Raw genomic sequence first — 25,978 nt, 5'->3', positions numbered from 1 at the left:
AGCCGATGGCCTCCCCCGGTGCCCCCGGGCACCCTCTGCTCGGTCCCTGCCGCACAGTCCGGAGGGCTGCGCAGGACCCTGCGTGTTGCTCAACCTTTGACGTCACGGCCCCGCCCAGGGGGCGGGGTTTAGGAGACCCCGGGGCCCCTTCCTCCACCGGAGGCAGCACCCTTGCAGAGGCGGGCACCCGGGTCCCGAATGGCCGCAGGACCGGCTAACGGCTCTCTGAAAGCCAGCCTGCCCTCTGGATCTGGGACGGTTGCCTTTCATGGTCCCCACCCCGGATTCCGGGATTGTCACCCACAAAGCTGGCCTTCTGCCCGGATCTGTAGGTCTGTGTCTTCAGGAGAAGTTGGTAGAGGCTGCCAGGCTCCTCCCCGCCTCCGCCTGGAGGATGGGTAATCATCTTTATACACTGCTGCGATTAAACACACGAAATGGCCTGGAGGCGCACTCAGGTGTCCCCTTTGATGTACACAAAGGAAGCACTCTCCGCTCCTGGGCTTCTGGCCCATCCGTCACTCTCAGGGGTGGAGGGCAGGGTAGCGGGGCCTTCGCAGAGCCTGGAGGGCAGGTGGGGATTGGCTTCATTTTAATAGTCTCGCTTTGATCTGCTGGGAGGTTGCCGTTAAGGGGAAGGATCTTATTAGGTGGCATAAAAAGAACTGACGAAACCGCTTTCCTCCGACAGACGCAGACCTTCCTGTGTAGGGCGAGGCGGCGAGTGGTGTCCCCACCCCCTCTGTTGGGTGGGGACCCCGCACCTCCTCTGTTGGGTGACCCCACACTCCCTCTGTTGGGTGGGGACCCCACAGCCCCTCTGTTGGGTGGGGGCCCCTCTGTTGGGTGTCCCCACAGCCCCTCTGTTGGGTGACCCCACACCCCCTCTCTTGGGTGGGGACCCCACAGCCCCTCTGTTGGGTGGGGACCCCACAGCCCCTCTGTTGGGTGACCCCACCCCCCGTTGGGTGTCCCCACAGCCCCTCTGTTGGGTGGGGGCCCCTCTGTTGGGTGGTGTCCACACTCCCCTCTGTTGGGTGGGGACCCCACAGCCCCTCTGTTAGGTGGGGACCCCACAGCCCCTCTGTTGGGTGACCCCACACCCCCTCTGTTGGGTGGGGACCCCACAGCCCCTCTGTTAGGTGGGGACCCCACAGCCCCTCTGTTGGGTGACCCCACCCCCCGTTGGGTGTCCCCACAGCCCCTCTGTTGGGTGACCCCACCCCCCGTTGGGTGTCCCCACAGCCCCTCTGTTGGGTGGGGGCCCCTCTGTTGGGTGGTGTCCACACTCCCCTCTGTTGGGTGGGGACCCCACAGCCCCTCTGTTGGGTGGGGGCCCCTCTGTTGGGCGGGGACCCCACAGCCCCTCTGTTGGGTGACCCCACCCCCCGTTGGGTGTCCCCACAGCCCCTCTGTTGGGTGGGGGCCCCCCCGTTGGGTGTCCCCACAGCCCCTCTGTTGGGTGGGGGCCCCCCCGTTGGGTGTCCCCACAGCCCCTCTGTTGGGTGGGGGCCCCCCCGTTGGGTGTCCCCACAGCCCCTCTGTTAGGTGGGGACCCCACAGCCCCTCTGTTGGGTGACCCCACCCCCCCATTGGGTGTCCCCAAGCCCCTCTGTTGGGTGGGGACCCCACAGCCCCTCTGTTGGGTGGGGGCCCCTCTGTTGGGTGGGGGCCCCTCTGTTGGGTGACCCCACCCCCCGTTGGGTGTCCCCACAGCCCCTCTGTTGGGTGGGGACACAGATGGAATAAGAGCCCTCTCCTGCACCCCGCACGCCCAGCCACCCCTGCAGCAAAGCACGACTCTGAATTTCTGGGGGCCTAGCCATCACTGTCCTCTCTGCCCCCCACTCTCTCCATCACCTCAGGGCACTTCCCCTTGGGGTGCTGGTCCCAACCCGCTGGACTCAGCATTGCACACCGTGGGAGGCCAGGCAAGGGGACCCCTGAGACCTTTTCTGTGACTGCTCCCCCAGGGACCAGGGCGGGAGGGCAGGGACCCCGGGTCCCAGGCCAACCGCCTTCTCCCGCTCTGCCCTTTCTGTACTCTTGACCTCGACCGTCTCTGAGCCCTCTCCTCCTGGGTTACAGGGTCCCTCTCAGCTCTCACTCCATGAAGGTCTCTTCATGGCACACCATCCTATGAACAGTGGGGACGCACCTCAAAGCCCACCAGAGCAAACCAAAGCCATGCAGATTGAAGGCCCCCTCGACGGGTTTCAGGGAGCGCACATACTGGTGCCCCAGCGGCCTTCGCGTTAATCAGAGAGGAGCATGGTAACGGTCCAGGGCCCAGCGCTGACCTGGGCCTGCCTTCGACACGCACGCTGAGCATCTTCCCTGGAGCCCTGTCCTTTTGGCCAAAGCTCCCTGCGTTCCAAGCCTGTGTCCCCGTCCCAGAAGTTTCTCTCAGAAAGCTGTCTTCTCCGCTAATCTAAAGGCTGGCAAGTAGTGTCTACCTGGATCTCTAAAGTCACCGCGGGCAGCTCCCGTACCGGCCGCCTCCCCGGTAGCTCAGTGGTAAGAGTCCACCTGCCAGAGCAGGAGACGAGGGTTCAATTCCTGGGTGGGGAAGATCCCCTGGGGAAGGAAATGGCAACCCACTCCAGTATTCTTGCCTGGGAAATCCCATGGACAGAGGAGCCTGGTGGGCTGCAGTCTGTGGGGTCGCAAAGAATCAGACAAGACTGAGCGACTAAGCATGCACAACTTCCATATCCTGAAAGAGGACTACCGCCCCAACTGGCAGATTCAGTCACCCTGAAACGCGTGTGGCCGTGGTGGGAGGGTGGCCACCCCAAGCGTCCGCAGGAGGCTGCACACGTGCTCAGCCAGGCCCGTCCTGGCTCAGAGGGCACAAGCAGGAGCCGTGTCTCCAGAAGGCCCGGCCTCCCCTCCCAGGCCCACCGCTGAGCCCAGGGGCTGTCCTCCGCGTGCTCCTGCCCCCGAGCCCCGCGCGCCCCAGGGCACGCACCCGCTCTGTGCTGTGTGGACACAGCCTTGCGCGCACACGCCTCGGCCGCACCTGTTGCTGCTTTCTCACCTTCATGCCTTGAGCCGGGGAACCCCTTGGGATGGGCACTGGTGTGTCCTGCACAAACGCGGCTGGGTTCTTAGAGCTGGTTGCTGCCAGGCACGTGTGTCAATCCAGGTGAACTCACCATAGAGACAGTTCCGCAGGCACAGCGGCCTCCCCCCGGCTGGTGGAGGGCCCTGGGGGCCACGGGCAGTAGCTTCCGCTGCGGTGTCTCAGGCCCAGAGCAGTCCGCCTGCTCCCGGCAGAGAGGGCCTGGGAGCCCTTCGCCGCCCCACCCTTGGTGCTGGCTTGGAGGAGGGCTCAGAGGGTACCCCGGGAACAGTCTGGGGTCCCCTACCCTGGACTCGAGGCTCAATGGCTACTCCCAGGGCAGACGTGCAGCCTCAGCCCCGGGGCCCCTGTGGGACTGGCCTCCGCGGCCCTGCCCGTTCTGGTCAGCGGCCCGGCTGGTTCACAGGAGGCTCTGCTCCAGGCGGCCTGGCAGCACCCGGCCTGTGTGGCTGCCGCGGCGTCTGCTCGTGCAGCTGGGGTGGGGAGGGCCCGGCTGGGGGTGGCATCAGCATGCGTGCGGGCAGTGTGTGTCTGAGGCAGTGTGTGTTTGGGGCAGTGTGTGTGGGAGGAGCAGTGTATGTGTGCAGTGTGTTCGGGGCAGTGTGTGTGTACAGTGTGTGTGCAGTGTGGGGCAGTGTGTGTGAGGCAGTGTGTTTGGGGCAGTGTGTGTGTGCAGTGTGTCTGGGGCAGTGTGTGTGTGTGTGTGTGTGTGCGCGCGCAGTGTGTGGGACTGTCTGTGCATGCAGTGTGTGGGGTGTGGGGCCCTGCTGGGGGCCTCAGGAAGCGCTCGCTGTTCCTCGGTTACCCGCCTGTGTCCCCTGACCACGGCCTCTGCCCCTCAGGAGCCTTCTCTTCGGGGGGCCCTTGGCTTGTGCACCGGGGCCCCACCTCCTGCCTGCACCCCTCCCCTCCCAAGTCACTGGGGACCCACCACCTCACCCTCAGGCCCTTCTCTCATCCCCCAAGCTTAGCCCAGGCACCCAATCCCCTTCCTGCCTCGGGCTTGCTCCTCCTGCCCTCTTCCAGCACTGCCCCTTGGGAGACCCCTCCCCTGGGAACCAGCTCAGATGTCACCTCCTCCGTGAGGCCTTCATGGGTTTCCCACAGGCAGAGGGCAGGCCCCAGCTGCAGAGCATTTCCCACACACTTGATTAAGTCCCAGCCATGGGTTTGGAGCCACAGACTCCTTGCTGCAGGAGAGGAGGCAAACATGACAGCCTTCCAGGTTCTGGGTGGGGGTTCAGTAGGAAGGCGTGTGTGAAAGGCTGGCTTGCCTGGCGAGGATCCTGCAAGGGTGTCGATGGCCGAGGTCTTTGTGTTGCTGATTAAAGGACAGACAGTCCAGGAGCTTCTCCAGAGACGGGCTGTGTGCAGCTCATGCCGGAGCCCAGCGCCGAGCCCAGGCCGGCCTGGCACTCAGAGCCTGTGAGCGCTTAGAAGGATTCAGTCAGGCCACCAGGCTGCATTTAATCCAGCCTGACCAAGCTGAGGGCTACTCAGTGACTGAACAGAGATGAGGGGACTTTGGGCGGCCCGGTGCTTAGTGGGGGCACGCCAGTGGCTTTGTGGGAGCTGAGTGAGAGCAAAGAGGCCTTCAGGGGGCAGGGCGTGGGGAGGGGGTCAATGTGCAGGGGCACCTCGTTGTGAGCTGGCCGTGTCTACTTGGCCTCAGGTGGGCCAGCCCTCCTGCCAAGCCCGCCCCCCGGGAGCCGAGCGCCCTCCTCCCAAGCCTGCCCCCGGGAGCCGAGCGCCCTCCTCCCAAGCCTGCCCCCCGGGAGCTGCGTGCCCTCCTCCCAAGCCCGCCCCCCGGGAGCCGAGCGCCCTCCTCCCAAGCCTGCCCCCCGGGAGCTGTGTGCCCTCCTCCCAAGCCCGCCCCCCGGGAGCCGAGCGCCCTCCTGCCAAGCCCGCCCCCCGGGAGCCGAGCGCCCTCCTCCCAAGCCCGCCCCCCGGGAGCCGAGCGCCCTCCTCCCAAGCCTGCCCCCCGGGAGCTGCGTGCCCTCCTGCAGAGGCTGGTGCTGCCAGCGGTGCTGACGAGGGCGGCCCGGGCACGTCCTTGCCGCCTGGCCGGTGCCAGTCTGTCCCTAAGCCTCCGCCTTCCCTGTGGCCAGCCCCCAGCACCCGCCGCTGCCAACGCCGCCTCAGGCACAGGGTCGCTGCTCCGAAGCGGCTGCTTTCTTTCCCCACTGTGAGGACCTCCCCCAGCGCCTCCCTGCCCTATCCTGCCTTCCTTGGCGAGGCCTGTGCAGGCCCCACGTGCCGGGGGTGCAGGGCTGGGCCCCGGGGCCTCCAGCGAAGAGGCTGCCCTTGGTGTGGCTGCAGGCTGGGGGTCAGCAGTCTGGTGCTCCGGAAGGGGGCCCCGTGCTTAGGGCCTCCTGCCCTCCTGAGTCAGGATGGCCTCGGGGAGGAGGGTTTCCGGTTCAGGAAGCAGGACGCTGCTGGGTGTCCCACCCAGTGGCTCCCCGCGGCCACCCAGACTCTCGGGGCTCCCTGCCCGCCTGCCCTTCTATGTGTGCGGCTGGAAGGCTGCATGCAGGGAGGAGGCGGCTGCCCACAGGGGCTCCTCTGTGAAAGCGGTGGGGCAGGCCCAGGAAGGGCCCCGCCAGGCTGGCCGGGCCAGGGCGCTGCTCAGGGCGAGGGGCAGCCCCGGGGGAGCCCTGGGAGCACCGGCTAGAGGAGAGGCTGGCTGCTCTCTGAGGGCCGTCGGCTTCAGCCAGTGCCTGCTCCTGCCCTGCTGCCCTGCGTTCTCTCCTCCACGTGCCTGACTTGGAGCAGGAGAGGCCCCGCGCCTGGAGCAGCGTGGATTGGGGCCTGCCCTGCCTCCCTCCGCCCTCCGCCCTCCCTGGGTCCTGCCGGCCTGCGCTCAGAGCTCGGGAGCAGGCAGTGGGCCCTAGCCTTTTGAATGGATCCCTGGTGACGGGCGTGTCAGCTGGTGGTCCACTAGGACTCCCGATCTGTTCCTCCGGTCTTGTCTCTGACTGAGATCTGGTGGGATATAGGGAGGATCAGAGAAGGAAATTCCAGAGGGTCTGTGGGGTCAGTCTAGGGCTCTGTGGGCTGCAGGGACTCTGCTTTCCAGGGGGATGTGGCCTCTGGGCTCAGAGGTGCTTCCTGGTAGGGAGCCAGGCTGTGGAGAGGCGCTGAGTGTGAGTCCAGCCCGACCACTGACCCGCTTGGGGCAGCCCTCTCTCCTCTGGGCTCCAGGCCTCTCGGGCACGGTGGGCAAGGCTGGTGGCTCCTTGAGCTCCGAGCGAGCAGGACCCGAGTCTCCACCTGCTCTTCTGGAGGCTGTGGGTGAGTCAAGTCGAAGACGGCCACCTGGAGCCTGGCCCCCGCCCACCTCGGCTGCCCCGGCTCCTGGCTGGGGTCTCCCTGAAGGCGCTGTTTGTCCTCACGGCCAAAACCACTAGGAGGATCTGCAGTTGCCAGGTGTCCAGTCTCTCCCTGGGGTTCCCCGCTCCTCCCTGGGGTCCCCAGCCCCTCCCTGGGGTCCCCTGCTCCTCCCTGGGTCCCTGGCCCCTCCCTGGGGTCCCCCGCTCCTCCCTGGGATCCCCGGCCCCTCCCTGGGGTCCCCAGCTCCTCCCTGGGGTCCCCCACTCCTCCCTGGGGTCCTTCACTCCTCCTTGAAGTCCCTGGCCCCTCTGGATGTCCTCCTTGTTAGAAGGAAGGGGTGCTGGGCTGTGCTTTGTGTGTGAAGTGAAGTGAGAGTCACTCAGTCGTGTCCGAATCTTTGTGACCCCATGGACTATACAGTGCATGGAATTTTCCAGGCCAGAATGCTGGTGTGGGTAGATGCTCCCTTCTCCAGGGGATCTTCCCAACCCAGGGATTGAACCCAGGTCTCCCGCATTGCGGGTGGATTCTTTACCAGCTGAGCCACAGGGGAAGCCCAGGAAGACTGGAGTGGGTAGCCGTTCCCTTCTCAAGCAGATCTTCCCGACCCGGGAACTGAGCTGGGGTCCTGGGGGCTGCAGGCGCTTCTTTACCAGCTGAGCCACAGGGGCACCCCCACATCAGGGAAACGCGCTGTGTGCATTTCACCTGAGCAGTCCCTCAGGCGTGCAGTGCCCAAACCAGTCAGCCGAGGAGACCTACCCAGAGGCTAAATGAGGGAGGTGTGCCTGGATGTGTCTGCTCACAGGACCCCAGGGGAGACCTGCCACGTAAAGCGCATACACTGCGTGGGACCTACGTACTCTAAGAAGTTATTCGCACTGACTGGGCCCAGGGCAAGGGCTTGTAAGTGGGAACAGGGACATCTCGGGGTCCTGGTTGTCACGGCGGGGGTGCGTCTCCGCCTGGGGGGCCCAGACGCCCTTGAGAGGCAGAGCCTGAGAGCCAAGCTCCAGCCCACTCGGCCACCCCCGTCCCGCAGTTGCTGGACCTTTGGATTTGACCTAAGCCGTCTGAGGTCTGTGCCCACTTCTGGCCCGCGCTGGCCCTGTGTCCTGCCTGCGGCCCTCGCCTGTAACACCCTGCCCCTCTGTCCTGGTCTACTTCCCGCCTTTCCTTAAGGCCCTTGGTGTGGGCTGTGATCTGGGGGGACTCGGGGCTCCGCTCACTGCCCAGTCTCTGGGAAAGCTGGGACGAAGGCGCCGCCCCCCAGGGTCTCCAGGGTGTGAGGGGTCTCTGGATGGGAGCGAGGTGGGGGAGAGCCCCCACAGCGTGGAACGAACATCTGAGCGAGACACACCCTGCAGGAAGGTCTGCCCGGGTCCCCAGGCTGGGGGGCCGCTCCCCTGCTGTCTGTGAGCCCCGCGGCCGGGATGTGGGGGGGATTCTCCCCAGAGGGTGGCCTGGAGCCCCAGGCCTGGGGTGATGGGTGCGCGGACCCCAGAGCAGAGCCCCAGCACAGGAGGAGGCGCCTGGCTCACTGTTCAGGCTCCCCTCCTGTCGGCGTCCCTCCCGCCGACCCGAGCATCAGCAGACACCACTGCACTCAGCACTCGGTGGATGACCTGCGGTCGGGCTGGAATTCAGGTGCTGACTCGCCGGTCTGGGACAGGGCCTCAGACTCTGCCTTTCCACCGAGGTCCCAGGCGGTGCTGAGTTGACAATTGATGGACCACCTGCCAGAGGAAGGTCTGAGGCATCCAGCGATGCCCTGGAGAGGATGGCGGAGCAGGTGTGGCCAGCCTCCTCGATGGGGCCGCAGGCTTTGTGTGAGCCGAGTGAGGAGCCTGGGCCAAGGCCGGGGAGGCGCAGGGGCAGGGAGCACGTGCTGCGTGCTCGCTGACCTGCACGGTGGTTAGAGGTGTGTCCTGTGGCCGCGGCCAGGCTGGAAGCCCAGCTGCGCCGCTTACTGGACATGTGATGGGGCTGCACGTGGCTTTTATCCTTTGGGAAATGTGAACCTCACAGGTGAGGATTAGACGGCCTGATGCATACAATGCCCTGGGACTCAGTGGGCTCACTCTCGGTACCCTGGGCCCTGAACGCTGGCAGGGAGGAGGTGAGGCCACGTGGGGCTGCGGGTGCCGATCCCATGGGCCTGCTCTGCGAGGGTCTGTGATGGACCCTGGGGTGGGGCGAGGCGAAGGGCGCGTCCGTGTGGGGCTGATCAAGGCGCCCGGAACTGCCAGCTGACGGTCCTGTGCGAGGGAGCCTGCACCTTGGCTCCTGCACCTTGGAGGTTCAGGGACATCCCAGGGCAGGGCAGCAGGGGTGCCATCAGGAAGGGACTCTCCAGGGGCCCGACCCTGCAGTGGTCGAGCTCACCCTCGAGCTCCCAGGACGTGCCCACACCCGCTTCTGGGTGAGGGGCTCGTGCAGAGCGCCTGTCCCTTTGCTGACACGTCCCCCTCTGGAACGGCCCCTCCCTAGCACCGGAATCCTGGCCACGGCCTTCTTCCCTTTTTAGGGTAAAGCCCTTCCTGGCTTCCTGTTCCCCTGCGGCATTGTTGCCCTCGGGCCCCTGAGCCCCAGCCCCGCCGGCCTCGCCAGCTGCCCCTGCCCTGCTCCCTCCCACCCCTCGCCTTCCTGAAGCCCCTCGTGGTCGCTCGTCTCCCACAGGCCTCCCTCTGCTGTCCCCCTCACTAGCTAATTCCTCCTTGTCCGGCGGGTGGCTGCATGGCATCCTCTTCTCCTGGGGCTCCTCCTAACGCGTCCCTGGCCATCACATTGCTCTGGGACTGTCAGCCTGGCCTTCCCACTGATGCAGAGGGCAGGGACAGAGCCGATGCTCATCCAGCCCCGTCCCACCTGCCTGTGCGTGGAGACAGATTCCAGGCCCCCTCAGGCCTTCTGAGCCAGGCATCCCGGGCGGGGTCTTAGAATTTGCTTCCACCTGTGGCCCCCAGGTCAGTAGCCACAGTCGGACCATCAGGTTCTGGGGACAGTGACCAGAGGGACAGGCCCTTACCGAGGGGCTTGTAGCCGTCGGGGCAGGTGTGACGTGCGTGGAGGTCTCTCCCGCTGCAGGCTTCAGGGCCTGTCTCGGTCCGTTTGCCCTCTCATCCAAGGCTCTGGGGTCGGCCTGTTCACCCACAGCCCCCTCCTGGCTGGCCTGGCGTTTCTCCCAGGGATGGGGAGGGCACTGGTGAGCAGCTCAGAGCAGATGGAGCCCTGCTGGCTGCTGGCGCGCGGGCTCGTGCTGCTGGGGCAGGAGAAAGGCCCCCCACCACCCAGCATGGCAGTCTTCCTTGGGGCCAGGATGAGGGGGCTTGGGGCTGTGTGGTTGGGGTCCAGGGTTTCCATGACACAGGTGCCACATGCCCATGCGGAAGACCAGGCCTCGGTGCAAAGCCCCTCAAGACAGCAGAGCCCACGGGCAGATCCATGGCCACCGGTCAGCTTGCCTCGACCCTATGGAACCAGCTGCCGGGGGTGGGGCTTCAGCCCAAGCCCCAGGCCAGGAGGCACGGGGGTAAAGGCCTGGCGCAGTCCTGAGAGGCTGGGACGGGCTGCTCAGCTGGCAGAGTCTTCCTCCACTCGTGTCCGAGGTCCTCCACCTCCTTGGACGCTCTGCTGTGGACAGGCTGTCCCCTGTCTGCCTGTCCAACATCCAGCAGTCCCCATAGGCATCAGCCAAGCAGGGAGCCCCGTCTGACAGCTAGTCCTTGAGCTGGGGGGCAGTCCCAGGGGGCAGGGGCACCGCGATCTGTGTACAAGGGTCAGGTGCCGGGAAGCAGGGGTGCTGGGGAGCAGGGGCGCCGGGGAGCAGGGGCACCGGGGAACAGGGGTGCTGGGGAGCAGGGGCACCGGGGTCAGGTGCCAGGGATCAGCTTGCGGCTCTGAGAAGGTCTTTCCTTGGCCGTGTCCATGGGTGGAACTGTCCCCAGGTCGATGGGGGACCATGGTTGCTTTCTGGCCCGGCCTGGAGCGGACGGGGCTGAGAGCCAGCGTCCTCAGAACAGGGGAGCTGCAGCGCAGACAGGGAACCTGGGCATGGGGGGTACTGTGGTCCTGGGCTGTGGACCAGCGCTGGGTCACCAACAGGGATGCAAAGCATAAAGGGCCTCTGGCTGGAGCGGAGGGGTACCCGGGACCTGAGGAGCCGGGCCGTGGAGCCCTGGGGGCCCGCTGCCCCGGCCCAGACTCTCCCTGTCCCCTCCCGCAGGCGCCTGGATGCCAACCTCATCTCCCTGGTCCCGGACAGGAGCTTCGAGGGGCTGACCTCCCTCCGCCACCTGTGGCTGGACGACAACGCCCTCACCGAGATCCCTGTCAGGGCCCTCGGCCACCTGCGCGCCCTGCAGGCTGTGACCCTGGCCCTGAACCGCATCGGCCGCGTCCCCGACTACGCCTTCTGGAACCTGTCCAGCCTCGTGGTGCTGTGAGTGCCCGCCGGCTTTGCTCAGGGGTGTCCCTGGGGTTTCCGTGGTAAAGTGAGGCGACCGTTCCAGGCTGTCAGGAGGCCAGGCGGCACTGGAAGTGCTTTGAGAGGCTGGGAAACGCATTCAGCTGCTGTTTTCTCTGCGGTTCTGTGCACAGGTTGTAACTGTGCCACACTTGGGAGTGCACGCTGGGAATGCCTCACCGTTCTTGCATCGGGTGACGGGTGGGTGCAGCGTTGTGCTTTGGTGCAGGGGTGGGATAAATTCCCTTCATCTGCCAGCCTGGAGAAGCAGCGGAGAGCCTGCGCTTTGATTAGAGAGCAGTGCGCTGCCGGGGGAGCGCCCCAGGAGACGGTGTGCCGGGCAGGGCCTGCGGCCTGGGGCTCACTGCCCCCCCCCCCGGACCTGCGGGCACGGGTTAGCTCCCGGCTAATTGCTGTGGACGGTTACTGAGTTCATAGGGCAATTACCAAGGGCTTGGCAACCGTGTGTAATTGCTCTGGGTTACAGACTTACTGCCACGGGAATGTCCAGACTTTGTGAAATGGGCATGAGGCCTCCTCTGCTCTTGGAAATCTGGTTTGATTTTCCAAACCAAGGAGTGGACAAGGCTTAGTTCCTTCTGAGAGAGGGAGGAGCAGCATTTGTTTGTCTGATTCTCTGTCCTGGGAGACGGGAGACACGGATGAACTGCTCCAGAGCCTCATCCTCTGTCGGGACGGCCGCAGCATCCTCCCTGGGTGGCCGTGGGTTGGCAGAGGGTGAGCAGGACGGGGGCCCTGATCCCAGCTTTGGTGATACCCCTGTGACGTCCTGATGCTCCCTGCGAATCGTGGGTCTCTGAGAGATGGAACTCCTGGAATGAGGGGTCCTCACGGTGGGCCCCTGACCGCTGAGCAGCAGGAGCAAGTGGGAGCAGGAGCCACGTTCTGTGGGACCCGCAGAGCCAGGAGTGAGCTCCGGCCGCTGCCCCAGGCCTGGGGGAGTGGCGGGGGCACTGGGAAGGACAGCAATGCCGCCCCGGAGCGCAGGGCGAGGGTACTGGGTGTTGAGTCAGCCTCGGCCCGGGCGCAGGGCGGCCGGAGCAGCTGGCGGGGGACGGGGGCCTGCGGGGCGGTCCTGGCTGGAAGGACGGTTTAGAGCTGGATGGGTGAGGAGCAGGGGACAGGCTCTTGGCAGGTGTCGGTGAGGACGCGCCGGCGAGTGGTCCAGTGTGGCTGGAGAGGAGGCTGGAGGGTGATCTGGGACCTCGGAGCGCAGGTTTGATTCTGGCCTGCCAGTGGGGGCCTGGAGGTGGGAAGAGGCCCCAGAAGGGTGACCTGAAGGACACAGAGGGACACGGGAGGGTGGAGGCGGACGCACCAGCCTGAGGGACATTGTGGAGGAAGAGTCAGGGTCGGAGGCCAGGGTCTGGTCGAGGAGTGGGGTGCAGAAGCTCAGCCTGGGATCTCAGGTCTCCGGGGGGCAGGGGCGGGAGAGCTCAGGAGAGCCTGGAGGCCCTGACACCGCCCTGAGGCAGGAGAGGGGCTGCTGTGGCTGGAGGCCGTCCAGGGCAAGGGGGCTGCAGGAGGCCGCCCAGGGCTCCGGGCTGGCCTGCAGGAAAGCGCAGAGGAGGAAGATGGGTGCTTGAGGCTCAGGCCAGAGGCATGGGCGACCAGCTGACGGAGAGGGACTTCCCTTCAGCCCGAGCCCTGAGCCTTCGTCAGGCCGCCCTGCGGGGCCCCTGGGAGGGCCTGAGTGGACTGCAGTGCTGGCTTGGGTGTGGGTCTCACCCCTTCCTCCAGACCAGGCGTCCCAGGAGGCTGGGCTGCCAGAGGCGCTCAGGACGCCAGGGTTAGTGCAGTGGTCTGCAGGCCTGAGGCTGGACGTGCAGAAGCAGGAGGCGCTGGGATGGCAGGGAGGGCTGGAGACGAGCTTCAGTGGGATGCGGCGCAGGGAGAAAGGCTGGAGTGTGCTGAGAGTTGGAGGAAGTGGGGAGGGCCAGGGCTCACTCCTGGAAGCCGGGGCCTGTGTTCCCCCATCAAATTGGAAGCCCCTGCGGAGTCTGGTGCCTCCTGGCGGAGGAGCGGGGAGCACGCAGTCCCTACCCGCCACGCCTGCCACCCTGCTCCCTGAGCGTCTTGGAGGCCAGACTGATTCCTTCCCTTGTTCCAATTTCCTTCTCCTGCCCAAAGATATGTTTTAATCTTTGTACTTGAATGGCTTCACTAGACTATGACACAGTGTGGGATTTTTTTCATCCAGTTTTCCTGAAACAACATGTGCTTTTCACCTCCGGATTCCACTCTTTGTTTTGGAGGGTTTTCTTCTGGGTCGCACTTCTGAATACGCCCTTTGTCTGCCTCTGGATCCGGCCCCAGAGCCGTCAGCGCCCGCGTGTGACTCGCAGGCCATGTCTCCTCGCCTCTCAGCTTCTGGTGTTAGCTCAGGCGTTTTTTCTGACACCCCTGTACTCAGCAGCACCTGTACTGCTCCCTGTTGCAAATTTATTGACTAGTTTTTAATGATGTAGTTTTGGTCCTCGATTCCTTCCCCCCATTTAAAGTGCTGCCTCTGGGGTGCTCATGGGCTTGCTTTGCGGCAGAAGGGGCTGATGAGCATCCTGCTGCCCCTTGCCCATGACGGCTCCCTGCGGGCTGGGGCCCCGGCGGCTCCCTGCGGGCTGTGGCCCCGGCGGCCTTGGCGTCTCTCTGCTCCTAGTTTCCTGCTGTGTGCTTGCACGGTTGCCAGCTGACACCTTTTCCTGGCTCCTCCTGGGACCGCTGCATTGCCAAGGGCCCCCTGGGCTCCCCCCAGACTGCAGCTTGTGGGTTGGGACTGTGGGTGAATGAGGGTCGCCTGCCCACAGGTGCCCGGGGCCCTGGTGTGTGGGGTGGGCCCCGGTGTGTGGGGTGGGCCCCGGTGTGTGGGGTGGGCCCTGGTGTGTGGGGTGGGCCCCGGGGTGTGGGGTGGGCCCCGGGGTGTGGGGTGCTGTGCAGGCAGGGCTCCCTCCACAGGCTCAGGCTGTGGGAGATGCGCGTTCCTTCCCGACAGAGGTCCCCCTGGGCTCAGCTCCAGAGGAGCCTTCATCTCCTTCCCTGCCCCCCACCCCCCGGAAAGACACCGCGCCTCTCTCCAGCTCGGGGGCTCCCTGGAGACGTCTCAGGACCTTCTTTTCACAACTGGGCCTCTGCTGAGGCCCCGGCGCGTTTCCGCGGCCTCGGTCTCTGCTCTGAGCTTCTGTCTGTCCTTGCTGTGCTGCTGCTGTTACGATATTGGGCTGGGGTGGGGCCCGTTTCCGTGTTAATGCTTGCGCTCTTTCCATTAGGAATTGGGAGAACATGCTGCGGTTTACTTTCAATTTGCTCTCGACCATGGGAGTCTCTCCCACACTCACCACCCCCGCCCGCCCGAGGCCATGCCTCTGGCTTTTACAGTGTAGCCCGCAGTCGCTCCAGCCTTGGAGACCTGGCTGTTCCCGCTTGAGAGCGTCTGTCCCCCAGCCCCCGCCATTCGGCCCTGGGTCCACCCCTGACACGCCTCTCCTCCCACACAGGCATCTCCATAACAACCGCATCCGGCATCTGGGGGCGCACAGCTTCGAGGGGCTGCAGAACCTGGAGACCCTGTGAGTGCTGTCGATGGGCCCGAGTCCCGATGGGCGCGGCCTTTCCCTGGAGGGTCTCTCTCAGAGGGCGCCCCCCTCTTCCTGGGGGAGGGGCTGTGCCCACAGGGAGACCAAAGCCCACCAGATCTGAGATGGACGTGGGGCTTTGAGGAGAAGCAGGAGGAATGAGGGCCCTGAACCTGGAGACAGAAGGCTTGGGGAGGGAGCGCGCTGCTGATGGAGTGGGGCGCGCCTGTCAGCGCCGGAGCTGTGGGCTCTGGGGAGGCCGCGTGACCCCACGTCACGTCCTGGAGCAGCTCTGTCCAGAGCATGCCCACGCCCTCAGCGCCCCCTCTGCAGTCCCGCCAACCCCCCGGCTCCCGGGAGTGCTGCGCCTCAGTCACCCACAGCGGGGCCAGGCCTGGGAGGTCACCAAGAGTGAGCCCCGACTCACGGGCCAATGTTCTCGCCCCCCAACACCCCACCCCACACACGGAGCCTCATTCCTGAGGTGAGGGCTTTCCCGCATCCAAGCAGCAGAGGAGACAGGCGGGGACCAGCAAGCCTGGGCTGCGGGGAGTGGACGGGACGCGGTGCCGAAGCGCAGGGCTGCCCACCCCAGCCTGCCTCCCGCGAGGGCCGTTGCACCAGCCTGTGATCAGGAGAGCTGGCCTTGCCCGGCCGGCTGCCAGGGGCAGGTGGACAGTTGACCAGCATGGTCTAGGCCCCTCGGTCGCCGTGCTGGGCCCTGGGCATCTGCAGAGCTGGTCCTGGACTTACTGTCCGTGGGCAGAGCAGACCTTGGGGGTTGACCGAGGAAACGCGCCCAGGTCCCGAGCTGGTCCAGTCTCTGGGCCCCATGTGAGCTGCCTGCTGTGTGCCCGGTGCCAGCGGCCCCTGGGTGGTGGGGGCAGGCAGCCAGCAGCCCTGACTACCGTGCCCACAGCCCCCTCACTCGGGGACCCGGAGCTGGGGGGCAGGTTTGGAGCCATGAGGCACCTGCGTCGGGGGAGGCCTGTGTCTGCCTGGCCGGTGGGTGGGTGGGGAGCTCTGCTGGGAAGTCGGCTGGGAAGGGGGCCATGGTGGGTGTGCGTTGGCACCTCTCGAAAGCCAGCTAGCGGCGGTTTCTTCACCGTCGGGGCGGCGGCCTGATTCTTTCTCAACGAGCCTGGATGGCAGTGCAGGGCATTGGGCTCGACCTGCCTGGCTGGGCTTCAGAGCCACGGGTGCCGCCCACCTGCCTTTCATCTGCAGCGGAGCCAGCCTGCCGCACAGACCCGGGGCCTGCACCCACTCTGTGGAGGGCACGGACCGGCTGAGGGACCCGCTGCGGGGGCAGGACCGCTTGGCGGCAAGGCCTGCAGTGTCTCACCCACAGTGACGCCGACCTTCCAGGCGCATGTGGACTAAAGGAGAGCCGTGGGGGCTCTGTTGGAGCTGGCGCCCCCGGGGACCAGCGCCCCTGCACCCCACCCCAGCCGTGAGCTCAATACCCTCCCACCCCATCCCTGAGGACTGAGTTCTCCTTCCAACGTTTGCTCTCCTGTTGAAAAGGAGGGTGTGTTCTTGTCCTCTGTCGCCCAGAGTGCTTATTGGGGGGCCGGCTAGACAGCCAGATGTGGGGGGTGGAGGGGAGGTTGGAAGCGGGAGGAGAGGAAGTCAGACCTTGAACTGTTGCGTCAGTGGCCTGCTCTGCAGCCCCGTGGTCACCCTGGGGCGTCTGTGCACGGCCCTCTGCAGGGCCGAGGCTCCGCCACTTAGACCCTCTACCAAAGCCTCCTGGCCCGAGCTGCAGCTGGGCTTGAGCTGTGGGCTCCTCTCCAGAGAGACAGCGGCCCCCAGCTCTTCTACCCGGGGAGGGGTGGAGGACCAGGTGCCCAGACACACACCCACACACACACTCCCACACACACCAGGGCGCATGGCTGGAGCACTGCACGGGGACCCTGTGACCACCTTGCTTCTGTTGTGACCTCTGCTCTGGAGGCCAGATGGCCTGGGTTCCACCGCCCACCCGGGTCTTCCTCCGCCACAGCTGGGGCACCAGAGCAGGAGCCCCCAGCCCTGTGGGCCCTGGATCCCCTCACCTGCACGAGTGAGGTGAACACGCACTCTCTTTTATGCCAGAACAGCAGCACCAGGAGACCAGGGCGGGGTGGGGGCCGGGGCTGCCTGCCCACCCTCCTGCGGCAGGACGAAGCCCGCAGACGGGGGTGCGCAGGCCCTGCCTGCTCGGGGAGTCTGATCTCACAGGCCAGGCTGTGGGAACTGGCTCCTGGCTCCCTGAGGCCACCTCACCGTGCAGAGCCTGCAGGGAAGCCTGGCTGCGGGCAGCAGGCACAGACGCCCTCCTGCACGCACGCCTCCTTTCTGCTCCCACAGTGAGGGTGCCGGCCCCTCGGGAGATCCAGGGTCAGAGTGCTCTGGAGTCCTGCACCTCCACTTTCCAGGCCAGACCCATCCAGAGATTCGGGGCAAGCTGCCGAGGTTTCTGTAGTTTGTAAGTGACGGACAGTGGACCCCAAGCCTCTGGCTTCCTGGCGCGTCGCTCCATTCAGTGCCAGCTCCCTGAGCTCAGACCAGTCCCTGGACTTGCCAGGGGCCCGGTGAGAAGGAAAAGGGAGGTTCTCCGAGGATGTTGTCAGGCCCTGAGGTCAGTGTCTGGAAACCATGCCTGCAGACCCCGGCATGCCCTGCAGAACTGTTGAGGAAAGTCCTAAAAGGCCCGGCTGAACTTATCGGTGAATTTGTTCAGAAAGCTGAAGTTGTTCAGAAAGAAGAGGCCTAACCACAGTGCTCACAGCTGAGCCCGCCCCCACTGGCCTGGGTCTGGGGCCTGACGACTGCCCTGTGAGGACAGAGGGGCCTGGGTTCAGAGCGCGTCGCCTCCCTCTGGCCTCTTTTCACCTCACTGAACGAATCAGAGTAGCCCAGTGCCTGCGCTGCTGGGCCACCCCGTGAAGGGGCCGGGGCCACGGCGCCTCTAGCCCAGGACCAGCGCCCAGCAGAGGTCTGGGGGACAGCCTGAAGCTGTGCCTCCTTGCGGGCTTCCCAGGATCTGCGTCACAGAGCACTCTCATGGCAACAGCAGCCGCCAGGCAAAGGGTCCTCTGCCTCTCGTCCCTGAAACCACCCCGGCCAGCAGACTCTGCCCCAAAGCGGCCCGGCCTGGGCCCTGAAAGCATCTAGCCACATCCCAGGGAGCACCAAAGAGTTCATGCTTCTGAACTGTGGTGTTGGAGAAGACTCCTGAGAGTCCGTGGACTGCAGGGACGTCCAGCCAGTCCATCCTAAAGAAAATCAGTCCTGACTATTCCTTGGAAGGATTGATGCTGAAGCTGAGATTTCAATACTTTGGCCACCTGATGTGAAGAACTGGCTCATTTGAAAAGACCCTGATGCTGGGAAAGATTGAAGGCGGGAGGAGAAGGGGGCGACAGAGGATGAGATGGCTGGATGGCATCACCGACTCAATGGACATGAGTCTGAGTAAACCCCGGGAGTTGGTGATGGACAGGGAGGCCTGGCGTGCTGTGATTCATGGGGTCGCAAAGAGTCAGACACGACTGAGGGACTGAACTGAACTGAACTGAACCTCCCCATTCTGGGCCCGATGGTCAGCCTTGACCAGGGACAGCCCCCAGGCGGCTTTGCACGGAGGTCCTTGCAGGGTCCAGACCCTGCTCTGCCGTCGGCATGCGCCACGCGCAGCTCGCCTGGGCTGCGGGGGCCTCAGTCCCCACAGGTGGAAAGCGGGGAGAGGTCTTACAGTTCCCAGAGCCTGGAACGCTGGTGCTCTCTTGTGCTGGCTGCCTCAGCCTGTCGTCCCTGTAGCCCCAGATGGACAGCAATGCGCCTTTCTCCCAGTAGCTAGTTACTCTTATTTCCTCCCTCCCTCCTCCCCGCTTCCCTCCTGCACTGAGTCAGAAGGCAGAGTGCTCCCTGCGCCTGAGCCGGGATCACCTCCTCCGTAGGCTGGGGCCCAGGCATGCCCGGACAGGGATCCCCAGCAGGTTGGGCACAGCCACTGACTAGTTTTCTGTGGCTGCCGTAACAGATTAGACAAACCTTGTGGCTTAAAAACAACTCCAGAATTGTATTTCCCCACAGCTCAGGGGGCAGGGGGTCCAGAGTCAGGTTGGAGGGGGTGGTTCCTCTGAGGGGTCTGCGGCGGAATCTGCAGGAGCCCCTCACATCCGGCACCTGCCGAGGTCCCTGAGGTCCCCGGGCTGGTGGGCGCTCCCTGCAGTCTCTGCATCCGCTTCTCAAGGCGTCCTGGGGCTCCTCTTTGGGTGAGGACCTTGTTGGCTCTGCTGCCCGCCCTGATAAGCCAGCACTCTTGAGAGGGTCCTTATCTTATATCTGCAAAGACCCGTTCTCCAAATAAGGTCACAGGTTCCAAGGGTGAGGACTTGGACTTGTCTTTTGGGGGCTGCAGTTCAGTGTGCTCTGCTGCCTGCTGGCTGGCACCCAGGGTGCCCTGCCTCTGGTCCAGTCTCAGCCAGCAGCTGCCCGAGGCCAACCCTGGGAACATTGAGCTTTTCCCTTGCCAGTCCTTAATCACCTACGCTTGTGGGCTTATTTGGAGAAGGCAATGGCACCCCACTCCAGTACTCTTGCCTGGAAAATCCCATGGATGGAGGAGCCTGGTGGGCTGCAGTCCATGGGGTCGCTAGGAGTCAGACACGACTGAGCGACTTCACTTTCACTTTTCACTTCATGCATTGGAGAAGGAAATGGCAACCCACTCCAGTGTTCTTGCCTGGAGAATCCCAGGGATGGAGGAGCCTGGTGGGCTGCCGTCTATGGGGTCGCACAGAGTCAGACACGACTGAAGTGACTTAGCAGCAGCAGCAGCAGTGGGCTTATTAGCTGCAAATCTGTGGGGTTTTGTGGCTCATGGAAGAATTTATTGTTCATATAAAACATCTTTTCTCTGGCTTTTCCCCAGAACCACTAATGACTCCTCACAGGCAGAAAGCTGAGCTCTTGATGTGTCCGCCTGTGTCCCACCCAGGATGACGGTTGATTCTTCTCCACTGCAGGGCAGCCCTACCTGCTCTCTCTGGGGCAGCCATGGCCACCGTGCTTGTCAGCGCTCCCCTGCCAGCCTGCGGGCCCCGTGGGTCCTGCACCCCAGGCCCTGCTCGAGCTGGTCCGCAGTGGGGTGGGGGAGGTGGTTGAAGGAGGGCCTGTAGACCGCTGGGCCGCAGGTTCCCGGAGGACGCCATGGAGAGAGGCCTGGGGGGCTAAGGTCTGGCCCCCAGCGCCCACGGGAAGGAGGCGGGGACCGCCCTCTCTTCTGCTTCTTCAGTTCACTGGCTCCGTGAACGCTGCTGGGTGTCTGGTGTGTGCCAGGCCCCTGCTGTAGGCTCGGGGCATTTATGAACCAGAAAGTCATAACCCTCGTCACAGAGACTACGCGGCTCTAAGGCCAGAACCAGACTTAAAGATCCACAGCCCGGGAGCGGCCCCGATGCCGTCACACCGTCTAGCTCGGAGAGACACTCAGCGGGTGGTCCCTCGTCCCTGCCTGACTCGGGGTCCCCTCCCGCACGCACTGCGGCCTGGCCTCGGGGCCCCTTCTTCAGGCCGCTGCGTTCCACTGTGACCTGCACGGACGGCCCCGCGTCCTGGTGGTCCAGCTGAGGGGTGCTGCTGCGGGGACCCGCCTTCACCTACGGAACCGGGTCCTTCTCTGAGCATCACATCTCAGAGCGCCCAGGGCTTTTCTGGGCAAGGTGGTGAGAGTGTAATGAGGCTGCAAACCTTGATGCAAAGAACCTGGGAGGAGCCAGAGGTGGAGGAGGCTTGTCGCCCACGGGTGGTCGTCCGCCCGCAGCCCCGGGGGGCGGGGCAGGGAATGCTCAGGACGAGGCGGCGACTGAAACACCAGCGGCTGCCACGCAGGCATCAGGCGTCAGGCAGAGGTGGAGCCCCGGCGCCAAGCACCCCAGGGATGACCCCCGGCTTGCTGAGTGTTTTCTCTCTGCCAGTCGAGGCTTCTCGGGGCCCTCCTGAGGGCAGGGCAGCATGGGCCCCCGGTGTCGGAACAGCAGCTCCATTACAGTCAGCAGGACTACCCTGTCAGGGACAGTCCGGGGTTTCTTTCTGGCAAAGAAGAGGGCGGAGGTGGAGGGAGGCGGAAGGGCGTGTTCCTCTCTCGGTAGAAAGGAGGATGATGTGCTGACTGCTGCCTTTGTTGATGGGTGGCCTGGTAGGCAGGCCGTTAGACAGGAAAGCAGCCTATTGGTCCTGAAGTTGTGCTCGTGTGCCCCGAGCGTGTGGAGTCGCTCGGGGCTCGGGCTCAGCAGTGCAGAGGTGCTTGCGCTCGCCACGTGTGGCCGCCCTGAATCCTGGCCGTGGGGATGAAGGGGGCTCAGGGTTTATAGCCTCAGTTCCCCCACGCGTCTTTGTCTGTCATCTGGCGATTACCATTAGCCTTGAGAGTACAAGTGTCAACGGAAGCCCCATTAATGATGGTAACCTCTGGATGGCTGTGGAAAGTGGAGACCAACTTGTGGGTCTGTCCTCCGCTCCGGAGCCTCGTGTCCAGGAAGAGGGAGCAGGAGAGAAGCCCTCTCTACACGCTCTGGGCCTGGTGAAAAGGGCCCCTCGCGCAGTGGGCGTCCCTGGAGGAGTAGGTGAGGAGCAAGCCCAGCAGAGGTCAGCGCCTGGCCCAGGCCATGCTGCTGGTCCCCGACGATCGGCACTCTCCCACCCGCTCCAAAGACGAAAACGCACAGAAGACCCGGCCTCCAGCTCAGGCACCTACCTTGATCTGCTTGCGAGCAGCTGGGGAAGCCGGAACCCCTCTGCTCACCCTCTCTCCCCCTTTCCCTAAAGCCTTGCTGTGGCCCTGCTTCCTGGAGCCCAGCGGGACGCGCTCTGGGTAGCTCTGAGACGTGTGAGCCTGGAGCCGAGAGAGCAGTGCCAGCTTCGGGGTCCTGCTTTGATGGGCAGAGGTCCACAGCTTCTCTCGGAGCCTCAGTTCCTGATCAGTCAAATGTCGGGGCTGGACAAGGCGATGGTAATCCCGCCGGCTCTGCTCCGAATCCACAGTGAGGCTCTGTGGACTCCAGGAGCGGCCACTGCCGCACAGCGGACGGAAGGAGACCCGGGAGGCAGTCCTGGCGCGTCCCTGGCCACATCCGCCGACACTGTCATCCCGTTGGGCTTGGCTGGATGAGCAGACGAGGGAAGGACCAGCCACGGCAGCTGCACTTCCAGACCGAGCTCTGGCTGGAGGCGGGAGCCAGCTCCCTTTAACCTCAGCCCTCCCCCCTGCACCCGGCTCCAGGAGCCGCAGACAAAACAGCTCTGGGCTGTGGCTGATTCCAGGCCATTAAAGATAATGGACTCCACAGCCTTCAGGAGCTTTCCAGCTGAGGTTTAAGGCCCTGTGAATCACCTGCTACAGAGGAATCAGCCTTCCACCAGGGAAGGCAGGCTCCGTCCTCAGGAGCCCTCAGGTCACCACTGGCCCGAGGGCCCAGGGGGTCAGACCATCGCCCTGACTGTGGACATCGCACACACGGCCGGTGCCTGGGCTTCGGGGAGCCCACAAGGGGTCCCGTCTGCTTCCTGATGATAGCAGGCTTCTGGTCTCACGGGCAGACAGCATGGACCAGGAGGAGGACACTGCGAACCAGGACAGCCCCTGCTGGACGCACGCGCCCAGGGCCGCAGTCCGAGTATCCTCTCCTCGGGCTGCTGTCAGGGGTGGCCTCCCTCTGCACATGTTCCTCTTCGCAGAACAGAGGTAATAACAGTAGCTGCCTTGAAGGCCTGGCGTGGGAAATGACCCGCAACGGCGGAGCAGCTCGAGCCCGCCCACAGCCGCCACCGTCTCACTAGCAGTGTTATCCCACCAGCTTTTTCTCCTGTCTCACCCGACCGCCTTGCTACAGAAAACACCAGAAAAGCTCCGGAAGAGGGAGGGAGCTGTTCTGACCCAGGGACAGGGTTGGCTTCAGGAGGTAGCACTCCAAGGGTGCCGAGGGCTGGGAGCCCTGAAGCTGTGGGGCAAGGGTGCGGGCCGAGGGCCCAGGGGTCGCAGCTGCACCCGGGAAGCGGAGACTCCACCAGGTGAGACGGTTGGTGGAGCTGAAAGGTCACTCCAGGGGTCGGAGCCCATGAGGCGTGGAACGCTGCTCTGTGAGTCATGGGAAGGCTTCTTCAAGCGTCTGGAAGGGTGACAGCCTCTGCTTCCCACTTTAGAAACATCTCTAAGGCTGGTAATAATGCTCAAAATTCTCCAAGCTAGGCTTCAACAGTACTTGAACCTAGAACTTCCAGATCTTCAAGCTGGATTTAGAAAAGGCAGAGGAATCAGAGATCAAATCGTCAACATCTGTTAGATCATAGAAAATGCAAGGGAATTCCAGAAAAACATCTGCTTCACTGACTATGCTAAAGCCTTTGACTGTATGGATCACAACAAACGGAAAAATTCCTAAAGAGATGGGAAAACCAGTCCACCTTACCTGCCTCCCGAGAAACCTGTATGCAGGTCAGGAAGCAACAGAACCAGACATGGAACAATGGACCGGTTGAAAACAAGGAAAGGAGTCTGTCAAGGCTGTATATTGTCACCCTGCTTATGTAACTTATATGCAGAGTACATCAACTGAAATGCCGGGCTGGGTGAAGCACACACTGGAATCAAGATTGCCGGGAGAAATATCAATAATATAAAAAGTATCAATATCTCAGATATGCAGATGACACCACACTTATAGCAGAAAGTGAAGAAGAACTAAAGAGGGTCTTGATGAAAGTGAAAGAAGAGAGTGAAAAAGGTGGCTTAAATCTCAACATTCAGAAAACTAAGATCATGGCATCTGGTCCCATCACTTCATGACAAATAGAAGGGGGGAAATGAAACAGTTACAGGCTTTATTTTCTTGGGCTCCAAAATCACTGTGGATGGTGACTGCAGCCATGAAATGAAAGATGCTTGCTCCTTGGAAGAAAAACTATGACAAACCTAGACAGCATATTAAAAAGCAGAGACATCACTTTGCTGACAAAGGTCTGTCTAGTCAAAGCTATGGTTTTTCCAGTAGTCATGTATGAATGTGAGAGCTGGACCATAAAGGAGGCTGAGTGCTGAAGAATTGATGCTTTCAAACTGTGGTGTTGGAGAAAACTCTTGAGAGTCTCTTGGACTGCGAGGAGATCAAACCAGTCAATCCTAAAGGAAATCAATCTTGAATACTCATTGGAAGGACTAATGCTGAAGCTGAAGCGCCAATACTTTGACCACCTGATGCGAAGAGCCAACTCAGTGGAAAAGACCCTGATGCTAGGGAAGATTGAAGGTGGGAGGAGAAGGGGGCAACAGAGGATGAGATGGTTGGATGGCATCACTAACTCGGTGGACATGAGTTTGAACGAACTCCGGGAGATAGTGAAGGACAGGGAAGCCTGGTGTGCTGCAGTCCATGGGGTTGCAGAGTTGGACAGGACTTAGTGACTGAACAACAACAGCAACAACTTGGCCAGTGGGCCCCAGACTCAAGGTCAAGCCCTGGTGTGACGCTGGGTTGGTGCAGGGCCCAAGCGCGGTCACCAGTAGACCAAGGCCCAGGGCGTGGCTCAAACCAGGGAGGAGTTTAGGGCTTTATTCCTGGACCGTGTCCTTGTCACTGAGGGTGGGGGCCACATCTCCTCAGCAGGTGGCCCTCCTCCACGTGGTGGCGTGGGGCCTAGGCATGCCCAGGGCTCTGGCACTTGGCCTCCAGCTGGTGGAAGTGGGGGGAGGCCACGGGGCAGGCTGGGTGCTTTGTAAAGCCTGCTGTCCTGGTTTTGTGGGGAGGACCGGCCCTGTGGCCACGCCGACCATGGGGAGCCGGAACCCCAAGATCCCGGCTGCGCCTCCTATCACCAAGGACGGGGATGCGGGACAGAACTTCCTGTGGCCGTGGGGAGGTTCCATCTGGGCCGCTGACACGGCAGCCAGCACTCGTGACCGCGCAGTTGGAGTGTGGCCCGTGACGCTGAGCACGGAACCCTCACCATTGTGAACGTGTCACACGCGTGTGCGGCCAGCGGGGCTGGTGGGTGTGGTACTGGGCAGTGTGGCTGCAGACAGAGGGGACGGGGTTTAGAGTGGCCGCAGCGGTCCCCGCCATGGCCAGGTCATGCTGGGTGTGGTCTGGAACCTTCTCCAGCGCCTGTGCTGCCTTCCCTTGGCCGTAATACGGGTGTACTGTGAGCAGTGCCCGCGAGCCCGCAGGGGAAGGCTCGAAGCTGGCGAGGGTGTCTGGGGATACCGTCAAGCAGGGAGAAACCAGGCCGGAGAGCGTGCGTTCCTCCTGCCTCCCCTGGAAACAGTGCCATTTGCTCAGCCGTGCCCCCACCTCCCCCCCACCTCCTGCAGACCATGCTCTCCGCCTGAGGTCCAGCCTGCACCCACACCTGGACCAGGGCCATGACCCATGGAGCCTGCAGACCCACCTGTCTGCCCCGAAGACCTGCCTGTGCCTGCACCTGGCCTGCGCCCCCGCTGCCTGCAGCTCCGTCCGCACAGGCCGGCACCTGGGCTGGCGGGACCCACCACATCTGGCCACAGCCGCTCAGCCTGCTGTCTAGACGGCGCTTCTGACATCCACCTCGCTGCTGCCCACTCTGCCCGGGTGGGCGTCCATGTGTCTCGGGCCGGCAGCAAACACCCTCTGCCCCGAGCTGATTCCTTGGGGGGCAGAGGGCTGGCAGGGGTGTTCCTGGGCAGTTAGACCAGAGGCAGTGTCTGCGCGGCCACCTGTAAGCAGGGCTTGGCAGCTACCCAGGTTCTCGAAGCTGTGTAGACGTCCAGATGGGAAAATGCAGGCCATCTCTTTGGCGTGTGGTTTGCAGAATCTTTGAGACATCTGCACCATTTTTATTCTCCCATGTATTTCTGTAAAAATAGCCTTTTAGTTTACATGCCTTTTACGTGTCTTTCCCACTGTCTGTCAGGCCGTTCCTGGCAAAATTCCTGACCAGAGGCTGGCGAGAGGGCTGGGACCGCTCAGTCCGGTGAAGTGTGTGAGGCTCGGGCAGCGAGCCCCCGGGGGCCCGCCCCAGCCTTCTGCCCCAGCAGCCGAGGGCGCCGCTCAGGGCGCGCTGGTGCCTCTCGAGCCCGGGTGCCTCCGGGCCGTCTGTGCGTGTCTCTCGGTTGCGCCGTGTCCGCCTTTCCAGACTCACTTGTGGAGGCGACAGGTCTGCTGCCCGCGGCTCTGTGCCAGGGCCCTTCTGGGGTTTCAACTGGAAAAGAGCAAAGCTTGTGCCTTCAGGAGCTTGCATTCCAGTTGGTGGAGAGAATGTCTCTGTCGGACATTAGCGTGTCTCGTGAGGAAAGGCACGTGGAGTGTCTCGTCACTGCCCTGTGGACGCCCCCCAAAGCCCTGATCCGTGGTGTGAATGACGCATGTGACTTCTCGCGGACCCCTGTGCCCGTCGCCCAGTGGCGGGGCATCCACTCGGGGCCGGGGCCAGGGGCCTGGGTGCTGGCCATCAGCAGGGCCCCCCTGAGGCCATCGTCCCGCGCGG

At 63.7% G+C, this 25,978-nt stretch overlaps 1 protein-coding gene across 1 annotated transcript in view; it reads left to right on the top strand.

Annotated features, from left to right (window-relative positions):
* LGR6 (leucine rich repeat containing G protein-coupled receptor 6) overlaps positions 1-25,978 on the top strand; it is an 86,900-nt gene that overhangs the window by 46,683 nt on the left and 14,239 nt on the right. Inside the window, exons 5-6 of the mRNA XM_055583825.1 lie at positions 10,641-10,856; positions 14,393-14,464. Of these exons, the coding sequence (XP_055439800.1) occupies positions 10,641-10,856; positions 14,393-14,464 (288 nt within the window). The remainder of the gene's footprint in view (positions 1-10,640; positions 10,857-14,392; positions 14,465-25,978) is intronic.

This window comes from Bubalus kerabau, chromosome 5 (assembly GCF_029407905.1).
Source record: "Bubalus kerabau isolate K-KA32 ecotype Philippines breed swamp buffalo chromosome 5, PCC_UOA_SB_1v2, whole genome shotgun sequence".
In the NCBI taxonomy this organism is placed as follows: domain Eukaryota; kingdom Metazoa; phylum Chordata; class Mammalia; order Artiodactyla; family Bovidae; genus Bubalus; species Bubalus kerabau.
The sequence above is the reverse complement of the archived record's forward strand: the minus strand, read 5'-3'. Positions and strand labels throughout refer to the sequence as shown.